The sequence below is a fragment of the Mus pahari genome, chromosome 5 (assembly GCF_900095145.1).
Source record: "Mus pahari chromosome 5, PAHARI_EIJ_v1.1, whole genome shotgun sequence".
Taxonomy (NCBI): Eukaryota; Metazoa; Chordata; class Mammalia; order Rodentia; family Muridae; genus Mus; species Mus pahari.
This window is the reverse complement of record NC_034594.1, coordinates 117,982,078-117,998,783: the sequence shown is the minus strand read 5'-3', so window position 1 is coordinate 117,998,783 and position 16,706 is coordinate 117,982,078. Positions and strand designations below refer to the sequence as shown.

Below are 16,706 nucleotides of genomic sequence, written 5' to 3'. Positions count from 1 at the left end.
TGGAGATATTGAGCCTTTAGGCACCCTAAACTTCCAAATATCAACTGATACATTTTGTTTTATCTTTTCGTTTCACCGAGGAAAGCTATGAATAACAACTACGTTTTCATAATTAAATCAAGAAGCCAGAATCTATGCATCAGGAGGTCAATGGAGTTAACAAAGCAGAAAGAGGAAAGAAAGAAAGGAAGAAGGCTACAAGAAGCTCAGGAGTAATACTGCAAGACTTTCAGCAGAAAGTACATTTTTAAAGGTAAAAGAAAGAAACTGAATGATGTTTCTGATTTTAAAATTGACAATTGTCTCCCCCACCCCACCCCACTGATCACATCTCAACTGCCAGCAACAGTCAGAAGAGTTGGCCCTGATGTCATTAGAGTGGGAGAGGTGGCCCAGCTCCTTCCTCTCTGCCCTCCACATAGCCTGGGCAGGACAGTAGAGCTGCCCCCTGATGGCCACTGTGTAGGTGTGACAGCAGGGGCCCTGGAGCACTAGAGCTGAACCTGCCACTTGCCAGATTCACCATTGGGTCAACTTCCTAGGGCAGCACTACTGAGTTTGCCCTGGTTGCACTGGCTCAGGTGAGCTGGCAGGTTGATCAACTGGCTACCTCCTAAGCCCAGACCCAGGGCTTGGAGTTGGGCCATCTATGATCTGCTGGAGTTCGTGAAAGAGCTAGTCCTACAGATTCAAAGCTTCAGAATCTCCATGACTCAGGGTAACAACAGGATATCCAAGAGAAGTCTCAGTGAGGATCCAGTGTTGAGAGTGCAACAGAAGCCAGGGGCCTCTAAACAGAGCAATGATACACATCAACGAACTGCGATTTCTTACACAAAAGCAGCAAGTCACTTCAAATGGCAGTTGATAGTTGCTAAGGAAAAAAAAAAAGTCACTTTCCTTTAGGGATGAAGCCACGGGGAGGTTGTCATACCATTGTGGAGGGCTACTCACCCATGTGTATATGGGAAGTACTACTTACACTAAGGGGAGTATTAATAACAAAAAAGAGAGGTCATGACGTTGGGAGGGACATAGAGTAGGGTAACTCAAGAAGAGTTGAAAGTGGCAGATATGATCAATAAACATTGTAAAATAGAAGAAATTTTCTATGTTCAAAATATTACTTAAAATTTTGTATATATCACATCATCTATATTCTATTTAATAGCCTTTGTGGTTTAATTACAAAAATCTTACAGATTACTACATAATCATATTAAAGAATGTGAGTTCCAAAGTTGAATGGGTCTTATCGTTTATGATACAGCCTCCATTCTGTGAGTGCCTTCTGTTTTCTTAGGAATCCCTCGGAGTTCCATAGTGAGCACTGAAATCTGTGCAAATTCCTTCATAGAGACTGTGGATGTTCTCAACATCACAGTTGCTGTCAGTTCTTTTCCCAAACATTCCTGACTTCTTGCTTTCCTGTGTCCAACCTTCCCTCTAACCTTACTCGGTGCTATAGGGAAGAAATTATGCCTCAATCTTACTGAAGAGAGTGTGAGATAAGGAACCAGGGGTTGGGCTGAAGCGATGGCTCAGTGGTTGAAAGCACTGACTGCCCTTCCAGAGATCCTGAGTTCAATTCCCAGCAACAACATGGTGGCTCACAAACATCTATAATGGGATATGATGTCTTCTTTTGGTATGTCTGAAGATAGCTACGGTGTACTCATATATATAATATAAATAAATCTTTTTAAAAAGAAGCCAGAGGTTAATAGAGTAATAAATTCTCACATAAGCCCCTCTTCTTTTGATATTTCTATACACTGTTACTGATATACTAAAATGTTACTATTTCAACCAAGAACCCTGTCAAAGCAAACCAACAATGAGAAAAGACACAACACCACAATATATATATCAAACATGAAATAAACTTGCAACTTGCTCTCTTATAAAATGAGAAAGGAAAATATCCTCAAATTAACATCACTAGATTTTCAAAACGTAAAAAACAATTTCTAACAGCTTAGGATTTCTTACATCTCTTGATCTTTCATAACATCTAAGAAAAAGGATAAAACAAGGTTGAATTTTTTTTTTTAGTCCACTCTGAATTCTCATTAAATGTATACTACCATCCAATAATCATAAGACAAAACTCAGTAGAGAGGAAAATAGGGATAAAGCACAGCTGTTTATACTTGAGTAGTTCCCACCTTTGGAGATGTGATATATAAACCTCACGAGCTGCTGAGATCTGTTTTCTGAATTTATCTCAGGTTCTGGACTCAGCACGTTCATAATTTACAGGGATTCTGAGAACTCTTAAGCTGTGGCTAAGCTGACTTTGGCAGAGCACTTTATTCAGCATTCTGTTGGTTCTTCAGAATACTGTAGACTTCACGACTTTTCATTATTTCCCACCTGGTGCTTATAACAACAAAACTCCTCCATAGGCAACTCAGCAGGACTCCACAACTGAAACTTTTCCCTCCTTCTAATTAAACTGAAGTAATTTACATTATTTTTTTGTTTTAAGGACTTTCTTGCAATATAAGTCTACAACCCCAGGTTTTTTTTAGATGGCTCAGAGCTGCATATCTACTACATACCAATCCATGCAGTCATTTCTCATCTTGCACGCTATGCCCTCCTTCCTTGGCAATCAATATATTCTCTCTCTCTCTCTCTCNTTGGCAATCAATATATTCTCTCTCTCGCTCTCTCTCTCTCTCTCTCTCTCTCTCTCTCTCTCTCTCTCTCTCTCTCTCTTTTACTGGCAGCTTTAAAAACCCCTCCTCAAGCACTAAGGCCTGGTAGCTACCATCCTTTACTATTGCTATGAGGGCCTGATTGCTCAAGGCTATTATAGTTATATGTCAGTGTCTAATATACTGAAAACATAGTTATCTATCTCAGTCTTTGCAGCATGGCTTTTCCTGTGGTTATCCTTGTGCAGCAAGAATGTCTAGAGAGTTGGTATGTCTGCATCCACTGCAGCCCTTGCAGAGCTCAATGGCATGCCCATTTCTGACAGTGAGCTCTGAGCATACACACTTTGCTTGCTGTGAGATGCATCCCACGGTTTATTTTTTTCCTCTATTTCTCTCTTACAGAAAATATTTCTTTTTTCCTATGATATATCCTGATTACAGTTTCCCCTCCTCCAATTGCTCCAAGATCCTCATTTCCCATTCCATCCAAATCTACACTCTTCCTGCCTCTCATTAGAAAACAAGCAGATCAGACAAGAGTTTATAAAATCATGTGAGTCCAAGAACCTAACAGCCTCACAATCTGTTTTCCAATAAAGTGTCAGTTTATAGAAACAAGAAATTCAGTCTTGACTAGAAGTTAATCAGAGAAGGGTTAGAAAAAGAAACTAGATTCTTATCTTGCTCAGTTGCAGTTTACAGAGCTCAATCAAGTTCACCATCTTGCAGACATCTATGTTTGAAAAATAAGAAATCTATCAGCAGAGTTCCTCATTTAGAAGATAAGATTTTTAAAAAGCAAGTCTAAATGTTCGGTCTTTTCATTCATAAATGATACAAAATGGACAGGAAGATCCTTGCTAGCTTGCCCACAGTAAATTATTGCAGTTTTGTTAACACTGTTGCAAATAAACTCTTTGAAATACTATTGGTAACACTGCAGATGCTGGAGGATTCTTCTGATGTCCAGGACCCAGACAATGACTGGAAATAGTTAGTCAGGTCAAAAGGAGTCATAAAAGACGATCACTTTAACAGAGTGACTATTCTAAACAAAAAGTGTATAACAGAGCCCATTTAACTTCCTGTGTTTACATACAGGATCCATTCTTTCACAATCATGACATGTGTAATAGGTATCTACTTACTGAGACTGTCTCTGTCTAGGACTATCTTCTGTACTGTCCTGTGAGTGCCAAAAACAGTAAAAGAGGCAAAGAGTGAGTGTGGGGTAAGAGGCAAAGAGTGAGTGTGGGGTTTGCAGCCAGTGCAATCGTGTATGGCTTCATTCCCCATGCTTTCAAAGCCAATCATTCCCATGTGGGTTCCTTCTGTGCACTCCTTTCTGATGCCACTTCCCAAGGTGATCACTTGCTTAAATATCAGTCTCCTCTACTATACACACTTTCAATGCTCAGGGACAGAGATGCTCTTGCTTTTTGTTTGTAGTACCTTGCTTGCATTCCATTGTAAAAACTCAATTAAATGTGTTGTTTAAAATGATCAAAACTTCTGTGTCCAACTCTTCCATTACGGATACAACTTCACACTCAATATTGTCCTTTGTCCCATTAATTTCTAATTCCTACAAGATTTGTACAATAATACAAAAATGTGGCACCAGGGTATTCAATATCATGATTGCCGGTATCATTCAACAAAGTTCATACTAATACTATAGAGTTAGTTGGAATTCTTTGAACAAAACTATAAAATGAGTTAAGGAAAGATAAAAAGTTTTCCTCACTTTTTTCATCAAGAATTATAACCATTCTTAAACTTCTGACCCTGGGCTGGAACAGCAGCTCATTTGTATTTGTCGAATGCTTGCCTTGCTCGAATAAAGCCCCCGGTGTTCTCTTAGATCAGCAGCACTGCCTAAAACTCCGCCTGGTAGCATAATCCTGGGATCCAGGCTTCCAGGATTATGCTACCAAAGGCAGGTGTATCAGAAGTTCAAAATCATCCTCAGATACACAGTAAGCTCAAAGTCAACCTTGTCTGCATGAGACCCTGTTGCTAGATAGATGTGTACATCAACTAATATTCTGAGAGAAAAGAAGCCATCCTATACGATGTCGTGAGAGCAAATGTACACCACCGTGTTGGCTAAAGGCCATAATATCTGCTGCGCCCTCAGTGAGTACTACTGTCAACTCTGAGTGACAGTCACATGTCAGTGCAGGCCTAGTGCTTATTTAAGGACAATTTCACAGAGAAAATGGTTACCGTGAGATAGTTTCGGAGAGCTAAGGCTCTTTGGTTTGACTGAAATCTCTGTGTCAAACTCACTGATTAATTCAGTGAAGTTATGTGGAGGTTTTTCTATTTTGGATGAATTTTAGAAAGAAAGGCCTGATGGTGACAGAGAACCTCCCGGCCCTGTCTGCATGCTTCAGTCATTTCCGATACACCTGAACCAAGTCTGCCTGGCTTTGACAGGGATGGATGGTGTATAGGCTGTTGAGAGGCTTTTAAAAAAGAGTAGTTTCACCTGGTAGTTTTGACTCAGGAACTTGAGACGAACACCAGCTCCCCTCCCCCTTTTAGGAACTTATTGTTTTATCGGAGCTTAAGAAAGTCAATATAATTATAAATAATTCTACTGTATTAACAATATGCTTGAAGTGTTATAGCAGTTCCCTAATACATAAGAGATATTTTTTTTCTTGGAACACAGCTTTTTCACCTGGTGTTAAGAGGGCACTTTTTATAAAAAAACTATTTTGCACAACTTCCTGTGCCATGAAAAAAAATATGAATTAAAATTACTTTGAGATTCATCTTACCACAATCAGTTTAGCTACTATCAAGAAACAGTATGAAAAAAAAATTACTAGAGAGGATGTGAGGGGAAGACAACTTCTTATTGTTGACGGGAGAATAAACGGGTGCACTCATTATTGGAAGTTAAAATAGATAAAATAAAATAAAATAAACCTACCATAAGGCAGATCAACTTTAGTGAGCCATAAAGAAAACAAAACATGGAGTGTGAAGGAAAAATGGCCAGAAAAACAAAGGTAAATAAAAGTGTATCAACTCAGAAAGACAAAGAATGCATGTTTTCTTTCACATGCTGCGTTGGAGAAGGTCTGGGGTGAGGGCAGGGTTGGGGGAGGAAGGGTCAGGAAGGTAGAAAAGAAAGCCTAAATGAGATCTCAATGTGGAGGGAGAAAAAGCAAAAGAATGCACTTGATGTAAAAGCAGAAGGTTCTTGGGAGAAAGCATGTGATGCAAGAAAGGAAGGAGAAGCAGCGGGAACAAATGTATGTGTGGAGTGACATAATGAGACCTGTTAATTTTATATTACTTTAGTAAAAATTAACCAAATAAAAACCCATGTTTCTTATCTAAAAAGAGGCTATGGTTCTGCAAAATACTAAAAATCTCACATATCCCAAACATATCCAGTGCTATATCCTCTGCTGCTTCTACTGACTCTTCTGATGCTTGTAACATCCAAAGGAACAGTTCTTGCACAGTCTTTGGAAATTGCCAGGGTGTTTGGATAACAGGTAACCATGGTTCATTAAAATAACCTTTAAATTGTGTTTCTCAAACACTTAAGTTACACACATTATCCACAGGAGTGGGTTTTTATCAATAAACAAACATGAGAAACGGTGAAGATTTTAACAGGAAAGTAAGTCTGAGCTGGGCCACAGGAAGTAAACAAGCACACATCTTTACGTCAACTGTCATAGCCCATCGGTTTTGTTTGGGTCACTTTCGGAGTGGCCAGCTCATCTCACTACTTCTCTTTCTTCAATGAATCATGTTATCTGATAAACATCAGATGATACCAATGGATGAAGTAGTCATTCATAGCCATAGTGAATGTTGCAATACTATAAATATTTACTGCAGACTTTATGTATCATACTGATTTTTAAAAAGGACAAAAAATTAATATGCCTCTCTTTTTTTTCCTTAAGTCAACTTTACCTAATTCCACCAAAAGTCTCTCTGACAAAGGCTACCATCTACTGAAAGGCAAAATTCAATCTGCCCAAAGTAAAGTTGGCCATCCTATAAAATGCCATAGCATACATCTTGTATAAACTCTGTAAGATGTTATATTGCATTAATATCTCTGCTCTGATACATGATTTTTATCAGTGAGTAATGATTTTTATAATGTAATCATCTCAATTAAAGCTAGATTTTTGCCTCTCCGGAGATATTGCCAAAAAAATTCAATTATTATACCCTAACTAGTACAAATGATTGACTTATCCAAACAAATTCTGAGTTTACTTTGAATTTTCCCTCAGATACTGTATTTTTAAAGATTGGTATCTTTAGCATTACATAAGGTCTGTGTGTTAGGTACACTTTTATTCATAGGTTTTCTTTAATTTTATCATGCCATCTTAATTATTGAACACAATTCCAATGCGACACATCACTTGTAGTCTAATTATAAAAGTAACATTAAAAACAGAATGCTCCTTAAGGTCATCTTGTGTGTCACTGGTAGAATATTCTGTACACACCTTGGAAAATTCTAACAGGAATGTTCCTTGTGATGGAAATGATGGGCAAGATTCCGGACCCCACAGGTGTAGACAACCTCCCGTAGGTCTCCATCTTACCAGATAGATACCGAGTACTCAGGTTAAAGAAATGTTAATCTTATACTGCTTCATATGGGTGGCAGTGGTGAAGAACTCTTAAAATATTGTGAAGAAGCTAGAAGGAACTAGAGGAGGGGGACTGCAATCAGAGTGTATTGCATGACAAGGAAATCTATTTTTAATTTTTAAGAAAGGAGAAAAAACATTATGATCAGATGATTTTATTCTCAAGATCTACCCCAAGCATCAAGGTGTGGGGAGGGATAGGACTCTACTGTTGAATTTCTGCATGATAGAGAAAATATAGCAAATGTAACATTGATCAGAACATATAGTTTTCAAGGAAAAAAAAAAGCAAGCATTAACTCAAACTAAAGGCTGACACTGCCTTTGCTCCAGAGGTGTGTATAGTCCCCTCTGTATCTGTGTGTGTGTGCGCGCGTGCGTGTGCGTGTGTGTGTGTGTGTGTGTGTGTGTGTGCATAATTTTGTTCCTGCCCTCCTAATCAAATGACTTGCTCTCATTCAGTTAAGTTTCAACCACAAGACATCACTGTACACTTTTTTTTTCTTCAAGATACACGTCACGACACACCAAGAAAGGAGGAACTTCCGTGCCTGTGGTAACATCACTTGATAAACAGACTCCCTGAACAGCCAGTGCCTGTCTGCCTTTCGCTATATAAAGCAGCAGTCGTAGACTAGCAGACACTCACTCGCTGCGAGAAGACCATGAGAGCGGCAGCGATCTCCATGCCAAGGTTGGACAAAATGCCAGGAATGCTCTTCTCTGCTAGCCCAAAGGATTCACAAGAACACAGCCATTCTCTTCTAGATGACAAAAAGCAGAAAAAGAGGCCAAAGACTTTGTAAGTTCCTTCAGTGTGTCTCTTCAATTATCTTTTATGGTCAAAGGAGTAGGAGTGAATGGATGTGAGTGCTGGCATTTGGTAAATGGATAGCAGAGCAATTACCTCCTGTGACTTATAAGTGAGATTCAGTTTTATTGGAAAATAGATCATGTTACAGGAAAGTCTGGGGAAATCTTTCTGGACTTTGTTCATAAAAATGAGTTTTATTTTAACATAATAAAATATTGTATTAGCTATTCTTATTATTACCTTCTTCCTCAGATATGTTTGCTTCATGTTCTTTTCATAGATAAGGGGAACTCTTCTAGAAAATTATGAATTTTTGGTGTCTTTTGTAGTGGAATGGACGTGAAAACATACCTGAGATCTATGATCCCACATCTGGAATCTGGGATGAAATCGGCCAAGTCCAAAGACATGTATGTACTGAATATATTGAAATATTATAAGTGTCTAAGCATCCTAGAAGCTAGTTGTTGTCTTTGCATGATACTGGTACTGTGTGCATCTAGGCTTGGCAGCTTACTCATGTAATTCCAGTACTTGGAGGTTGAGACAGGGGGATGGGCAGGGGGCTTGAGTGAAGCCTTGGTCTTTAAAAAGGCATATAAAAATACTGCATGCAATGGAATTAATTTCTTTTAGGTAACAAGCCAAACAAGATTAGACCACATTAGAGCCAATAAACACTAATTACTTTTATGTCCACATCAGTTTTCTATTTGTGTTTTTCTATTTTATCCACTTAGATTTTAACTGTCTTGACAGATTTTTTTCATAACTATGGTGATTAAAAGGAACTTTACACATTAAAATTAATAATAGAAGTCATAAGAAAGAATCTTAGTTATCAATATGTAGTGGCCATTATTATATCAAGTGGGATTTCCAAAACTAGTTTATTAATTTAGATTATTTTTGTTAACTGTAGACTTTCTGCTGAAGAAGTAATGCAGTGGTCTCAGTCGCTGGAAAAACTCCTTGCCAACCAGAGTAAGTATTCCTATCTATCCATTGCTTTGGGGTCAGCTTGATAATTTAATAAGTTGGATGGATGATTAATGTAAGTTATCAAAGGAAGAAATGCAAGTATGTCAAAATGAAGTATTTTAGTTCTTGAGTCATTCATAATTTCATCACAACATGACTCAGTAATATAGCCCTAGATTTTTATCACTATCCTTTAGACAAATCTGTCAAAACAGCTACATGTTTTCTTGCATTAAAGAACAAAACTGAAATTAGGCTGTGTTGCTGGAGAGATGGTTGGCTGATTGCTTGTTGCTCATAAAGATGACTGTTTCCCTGCACTCAAGGGACTGGTCTCACAATAATCCACCTGTAACTCCTGTGCCCTCTTCTGGTCTCTGTGGGGGTCCACAGGTGCTTCTGCATGGAGAGGGGAAAGGAGAAGACACACATCAAATAATAATAAGCATTCAAAAACCAAAATAAGGGGGAATAAAAGTACATTGCCGCTTTCAAAGTTTTAAAAGCCCAGAAAATATCACATCATTTGAATTGCTATTTTGAAAGGTACTTAAAATGTACTTTGTACCATTCAGTGTAAAGAGTAGGATTTGTTTATTTAATTAGTCATCCGTCATCCACATACCTATTAACTCTCATTTTTCCACCTTACGTGGAAGGTATTTTAAAAACAGCAAGGATTCAACTGCAAATGCACAGTCTATTACTTCTTTAAAGATGTTTGGATATACCAAGTAAACACTGCAAGTATTCAGCATGATACATATTTTAATATAAGCTCGAGAGGCTTGTGGGGGTTTTCTGATGGAAGGAAAAAAAATAGAATGAAATCAGTCTCCATTCCCCGTGGTGAGATTGCAACACTATTGGGATTAGAATCTTATTCTGAAGTGAAGACAGTCAGCTTAGTCTCAGGAATCAGTTTGCCCTCTTTCTAGAAACTATGAAACTTACTTGGGAAGTCGAAGAAATCCAGCTTAGTTTGACCCTATGATTACAACAAGACTTACTCTACAATTATGCTGAGTAAACGGTATATAAATCTCAATGGCACTAGCAAATATAATCAGAGTGACAAACATACAGGTGACAAGCTATCCTAACATTATCTAACTACCGTGGTTTGGATGAGGAAATTATATTTTTAACTATCAAATGAAGTTAACACCCTAAATCATTAACATTTCCTTGCAGAAAGAACTCTACACTCTTGCTCACATGTTGGTGCCTATTAAGTAATGACTGTTCTACAGTCAGCAGAGCTCGGTGTCACTTTAAATACAAGAGGAAGCAAAGTACATTTATGTGAACACACAAAGAATTATATGACTGTGGAAAGTTTGTTTGGTGCCAGATTCCACACATAACAGTCTCTATATCTTCCTCTCTACAAATTATGGCACAGCTGTTTTAGCAGTAGTCATTTCATACCTTTGTGCATATAATAATGTTATAACTTTGCTTATAAATCTCTTCTACAGCATATTCCTTTACTGACTCAATTTTCTCAATCCCTCTTATTTTAGCAGGTCAAAATGTCTTTGGAAAATTTCTAAAGTCTGAATTCAGTGAAGAAAATATTGAATTCTGGTTGGCTTGTGAGGACTATAAGAAAACAGAGACTGATCTTTTGTATAACAAAGCAGAGAATATATATAAAGCATTTGTGCATTCAGATGCTGCGAAACAAGTGAGTATTAAAACCATTGTCATTAGTATCAGAGTGTGTAAATTTTACTTTCATATAGAAATAGAATACGATGGAATCTGTGGTATCATAGTTTTGCATATACACAAATATATTCATTTGTCCACTCAATGCAGTGGAACCATTCCCTGTATTTGTAAAGATATCAGTAGAGACGCTAAAAAGATTTTTGCAAAACTGTCCAACCTGGTAGAATGGAGAATGGAATGCGGTATTGCAGGCCAGATTTGTATGTTAAAGAACCCTTAGTGAACTATTGTAACTCAGATAAGGATAAAATGCAGACCCCTATAACACACACAATCAAAGTAACAAAAACATGAACAGCTACTTAACAGTGCTGATCTTCCAGGAAATTATTCCCATTCAGCAAACCTAAAATGCCTGTGACATTCTGTTGTGATATATGGACTATGTTCTGGGGATATTTAATTTTTCATGTCTATTTATTTTCTTTCTCCCAATTATACCATAAGCAGATGCAGAAAAAAAAATCTTTTTGCTGCATTTCTCTATAGCCCATACACCTAGTATATGGCTGGCTTGGAACACCAATTCAGAATATAACTGAACTAATTTAAATAAAAATGTAAACCATTTTAAGATGATTCTGGGACACTAATAGTATAATAAAATTTAGCATAAACTGCAAGTGCACATTAATTAAGAAATTATTCTTTTCAGATAAATATTGACTTTCATACTCGAGAATCAACAGCCAAGAAGATTAAAACACCAACTCCCACATCTTTTGATGAAGCACAAAAAGTCATATATACACTCATGGAAAAGGATTCTTATCCCAGATTCCTGAAATCAAATATTTACTTAAACCTTCTAAATGACCTTCAGGCGAATACCTTAAAGTGAGTGGTTCCTGGCTGACAGGAATTAAAAGATGGTATCAAGGACAGAAGGAATGTGCCAATGAGACTGCCTTCGGAATCAACCTGGCCTACTTGGGTGACTCAGCAGGCCCAGTGGAAGTGCAGATGACTCAGAACGGATTGACACAAGGTATCCAGGTAGAGACTTGAGGAAGCATGAACAAGAAGAACATGGCAAGGCCAATGGAAGGAGATACTGTCAAGAAATACAGTGGGACTCTATTCAAACAACCCTCCAAAGTGGGAAGGTCAGCTGACTCTGGCAACACAGAAACTGTGAATAATTTGTATGAGACTGATTACTATGTGCTATAAGCTTCAAGGACAGCAGATATGTTAGCTGCATGCTGTTGTGTAGAATGTGTTGAACTCTTACAATTTCCTTCCCATGGATAATCAGTACAAAAGTATATATTGCAAATACCACTTGCTGTTATTGACATGAAGAGTTTTTTATTTTTTTATTTAATTGTATTTGGCTTGGAGTTGAGGAAGACATTTATATATTTAACCTATTTTTTAATCTAAGAAGCCATAACACATTTGTAAATTAAATTATCACTGTATCAATGATAAATGTGGACATTATATTAAAATATATACAGAAATGTCTCCTATTTTATTGCTGTTTTGATTCTGGCATGTTTTACTCTGATTAAAAAAAAAAATGAATGTAGTTACTACCCATGTTAAAGTGGATGAGGGAAAGCCCATCATGTCTCAGAACAACACAAAGAACTACAGGTACCCAAGGAAAGCTAAATGTGAGAGAAATACTCTTATCTGGAGAAGAACACACCAACTGGTTACCCAATACCAAACGATCAACCCTGAAAACATACATACAAGTACCATTATACAGACTGAACATGTTGTGTTGACCTAAGTTTGGAATGTGTATACATATACATTTATGTGTGTATCAACAATTAATGAAAAAAAGATGTCATCAGTTTGAGATAGAACAAGGGGACTATATCAGAATTTTGAGGGAGGGAAAACAGACATTTTTATTTCTATTATAATCTCAAAAAGGATAAAAAGCTTTGAAGCAAGAGAGTTGTACGTTCTACTGTCTATTCAGAATATAATGCTATTATCAAATTAATACTATATTTTCTCTATTTTGTTGGACAAAATTCACTAGTTTTCTTTCTGCTATATGAGCTCTTTAATTCAAGTTTCAAATTGATGAGAAATGGTGGCATCTTTGAATGGGGAAAGAAAAGCTATTTTAGATTCAGGTTTATTTTCTCATGTAATATTCACATCAATGTGATGAAAACTAAAACTTAGAAAGATTAAATTCTCCCAAAATTATCATAAATGCTAAAACACACCCTTATCTGTCTGGCCCCATCCCAGACTGATTGCATGAGAATCTGCAACTACTGCAGTATGGGAGTCTATATTTCAAAGGATACAACAAGTTTTTCTGAAGATGATTTAGTTGCCTGAGGCTAGGAACCTAGAGATTAATGAGCAGTCATGGTTCTAAGGATTGATCATGATTAGGCCCAGATAGTCTGTGCACCTTCTACAATGAAACACTGCCACCCACTGACCAGAGGAGTTCCCAAAGCTACTGAAGTCTTTTGCAATGGCCCAAATGTCCTCTAAGTAAGAAATTGAGACCCTTCTGAAAAGACGGGGTCTACAGAGCACCCCCCATGGGGTGGGAGGAACAGGTCAGCTATTTTCTGGAACTTGTACAGTTGTATATCCTCATACACCTGGCGTAGATATAATTTTCAACAGTCAGTCATCCACAGACCAGAAGGAATCGCTGTGCATTTTTTTTTTTTTTACTTCAAGCTCTCAGACACCAGGGAGCAGAAATGGTGAGGAACAACATGCATAACAGGTTTGGAATGATTTTCAGTTTCCAAACCTGATTTGGACAGAATCCAAATCAGTTCTTCATATGGCTCTGTTCTGTTCTTTTGCTGGTCACGGGGTAAGAAAAACTTGGAAAAAAATCCATGTTATTCGTTATCTCTAGTCATACCAACACAAATTCTATTCATCTTCCTGTGGTTGACATAGCACATTTCATTTTAAAGTTTTAAATTTTTATTATTTATTATTTGAAGACTTCACATGAGCACTCTATTTACATCATTCCTCCATTTCTCCCTCAAATCCCTTCTGTATCCACTTTCCCAAATTTATGACATTTTAGGTTCACTTACCATAGGCTCTCATTGCTTTCCAGTTCACAGAATTCTTACTATTTACAGTCTATTATCTCTCATTTTCTAAGTAGACACACACACACACACACACACACACACACACACACACACATCCCCTTTTAAAATATAGACTTGCACATTTCATTTCCTATGACGTCAAATGAAACACAATAGTTAAAATCCCTCCTATGGTGACCTTCACTATACAACTTCCATTGTCCCTTCTTGTATCCTTCCTAGCTTAATATTGTACTGGATCACCCACCTAATTTTGCACAAGTCTTGGTACGTGCATGACTAAGACTTCACTTCACTATCTCTAAGTCCTTGTTAACTTCTACTTTTATCTAATATAACTTTTCCTGCTTTCTGCACAACCTAATCAAAATTTCCAGGTGCAGATTGAGTAACTTCCCATAAACCCTTTCTATAATGCACTACAAGGCAGTCATCTTCAAATCTGATGAGGATGAACTACAGGCCATATAAACACAGGGTACTCTGCTCCTATTTTAAGTGCTACTGTCATGTTAAATAGAAACCAGACCCTTAAAAGTGAATAGTACAACAGTCCAACCAACACACAGGACATAAAGTGAATGCTGCTGGTATTCGTCTAAATAGGTTGTAAAGTTAAAGAACTACCCAAATTTGGAAATAATTCAAAACCAAATATTAAAGCACACATATTCATTATAGAGAAAAACATCATCCTGGATATATGGATTCCAGGTAATATCAAATGCAAGATATGATCTATATAAACATGTGATAATGTGCAAAGTAGAGCCAATTTTCATTCATTCCAGTAGAAACTCAAAAATGGTTTTTATTTTTTATTGGATTTTTTATTTACATTTCAAATATTATTCCCTTTCCTGGTCCCCTCCCCCGCCCCCAAAACCCCTACCCTGTCTCTCCTCCCCCTGCTTCTATGAGGGTACTAACCTACCCACCCACCCACTCACACCTCCCCACCCTCAAATTCCCCTACACTGGGACATCCATAGAGCCTTCAGGGGACCAAGGGCCTCTCCTCCCATTGATGCCTGACAAGGATATCCTCTGCTACATGTGTGGCTGGATCCATGGATCCCTCCATGTGTTGGTTGGTGGCTTAGTCCCTGGGAGCTCTGGTGGGGGGCAGGGTCTGGTTGGTTGATATTGTTGCAAACTCCTTCAGCTCTTTCGTTCCTTTCTCTAACACCTCCATTGGGGACCCAGTGCTCAGTCCAATGGTTGGCTGACAGCATCCACCTCTGTAATGTCACTCTCTGGCAGAGACTCTCAGGAAACAACTATATCAGACTCCTTTCATCAAGCACTTCTTGGCATCCACAATAGGGTCTGGGTTTGGTGACTATATATGGGATGGATTCCCAGGTAGAACCGTTTCTGTATGGCCTTTCCTTCTGTTTTAAACCTGATTAATCTACACACTGTTTCTTACCATTACTTTTATTTTGCATTGACTTTTTTATTATGATGTGACTGTTTTATAATATCACTTCAGTGATTGGTCTATAGTAGTAACATCTATGATGTTCCAATTAGTCAGTCTTGGGGGTGCTCACCTTAAGGCTGGGCTATGTAGGTAAAGTTCATTTTTCTCAGATTTGTTTTAGTATGCTTCCTATATGCTTCTGCTCTAAAGCTAGAGATTTATGAAGAAAAATATGTGCTTAGTTATATAATTAAGAGTGCTCAACTTAAAAGTACTTATTTAGTCATTAGGTTCACATGGGATAAAATACTGCTCAAATTTTCTTTGTTTTTCTAGGCAAATGTGGATCATATTAGTCAAAGAGAAATCTTTAATAATATGTTTTTGAACATAATTATAAAACAGAGTCAAACATTTTAAATGCTTAAATTTAAATATAAATTACTTCACCAAATTGTAACATTTCTCCAAAGTAGATTAAATAGTATCTATGAAATAAGAATAATTAATCAAAGACAGAAATCATTCCATCCTTTTTGTTAAATACCTTTAAGGCTGAACATGTATGATACAAATGGAAAAAAATGTATCATTTCCCATACTCAATGTTAATGAAACTGTCTTACAAATTAAGGCAGCAACAAATACTTTCTGTGCAGAATGTTTCTGTGTACTCAGTATGTGACTAGGTATTTCACAGTAGCTCCTTAACTTAAAAGTACTAACAGAAAGAACCAAGGGAAAAAGTGAAATCAGGAGACAATCACATTCATAGTAGCCTGGGAAAAAAGTGAACAGAATAAATAAGAAATAAAAATATTGTGCAGTGGAAACTAAGATACTGGGTGTCTTAGTCAGGGTTTCTATTCCTGCACAAACATCATGACCAAGAAGCAAGTTGGGGAGAAAAGGGGTTTATTCAGCTTACACTTCCACACTGCTGTTCATCACTAAAGGAAGTCAGAACTGGAACTCAAGCAGATCAGGAAGCAGGAGCTGATACAGAGGCCATGGAGGGATGTTATTTACTGACTTGCTTCCCCTGGCTTCCATGACAAAATCAAATTCACACAATATCTTTCCACGAACCCAGCCCTTCAAAGGATAATAAAGGGAAAATACCAACACTAAGAAACTGCACCCTAGAAAAAGGAAGAAAGTAATCCCTCAACAAAACCAAAAGAAGACAGCCATAAGCACAGAATCCAACTTTAACAACAAAAATGACAGGAATCAAAAATGACCTTTCTTTGATTTCTCTTAACATCAATGGACTCAATGCCCAATAAAAAGACATAGACTAACAGACTGGCTACACAAACGGGACCCTACATTTTGCTGCTTACAGGAAACCCACCTCAGGGT

At 37.5% G+C, this 16,706-nt stretch overlaps 1 protein-coding gene across 1 annotated transcript; it reads left to right on the top strand.

Annotated features, from left to right (window-relative positions):
• Positions 1 to 7,910: 7,910 nt before the first annotated feature.
• Positions 7,911 to 12,301, top strand: Rgs1 (regulator of G protein signaling 1). Its single transcript, XM_021198916.1, has 5 exons — positions 7,911 to 8,114; positions 8,456 to 8,536; positions 9,049 to 9,110; positions 10,634 to 10,797; positions 11,500 to 12,301. Exons 1-5 carry the CDS (start codon positions 7,978 to 7,980, stop codon positions 11,683 to 11,685), a joined length of 630 nt encoding a protein of 209 aa, XP_021054575.1. The 5' UTR covers positions 7,911 to 7,977; the 3' UTR covers positions 11,686 to 12,301.
• The last annotated feature ends 4,405 nt before the right edge of the window (positions 12,302 to 16,706 follow it).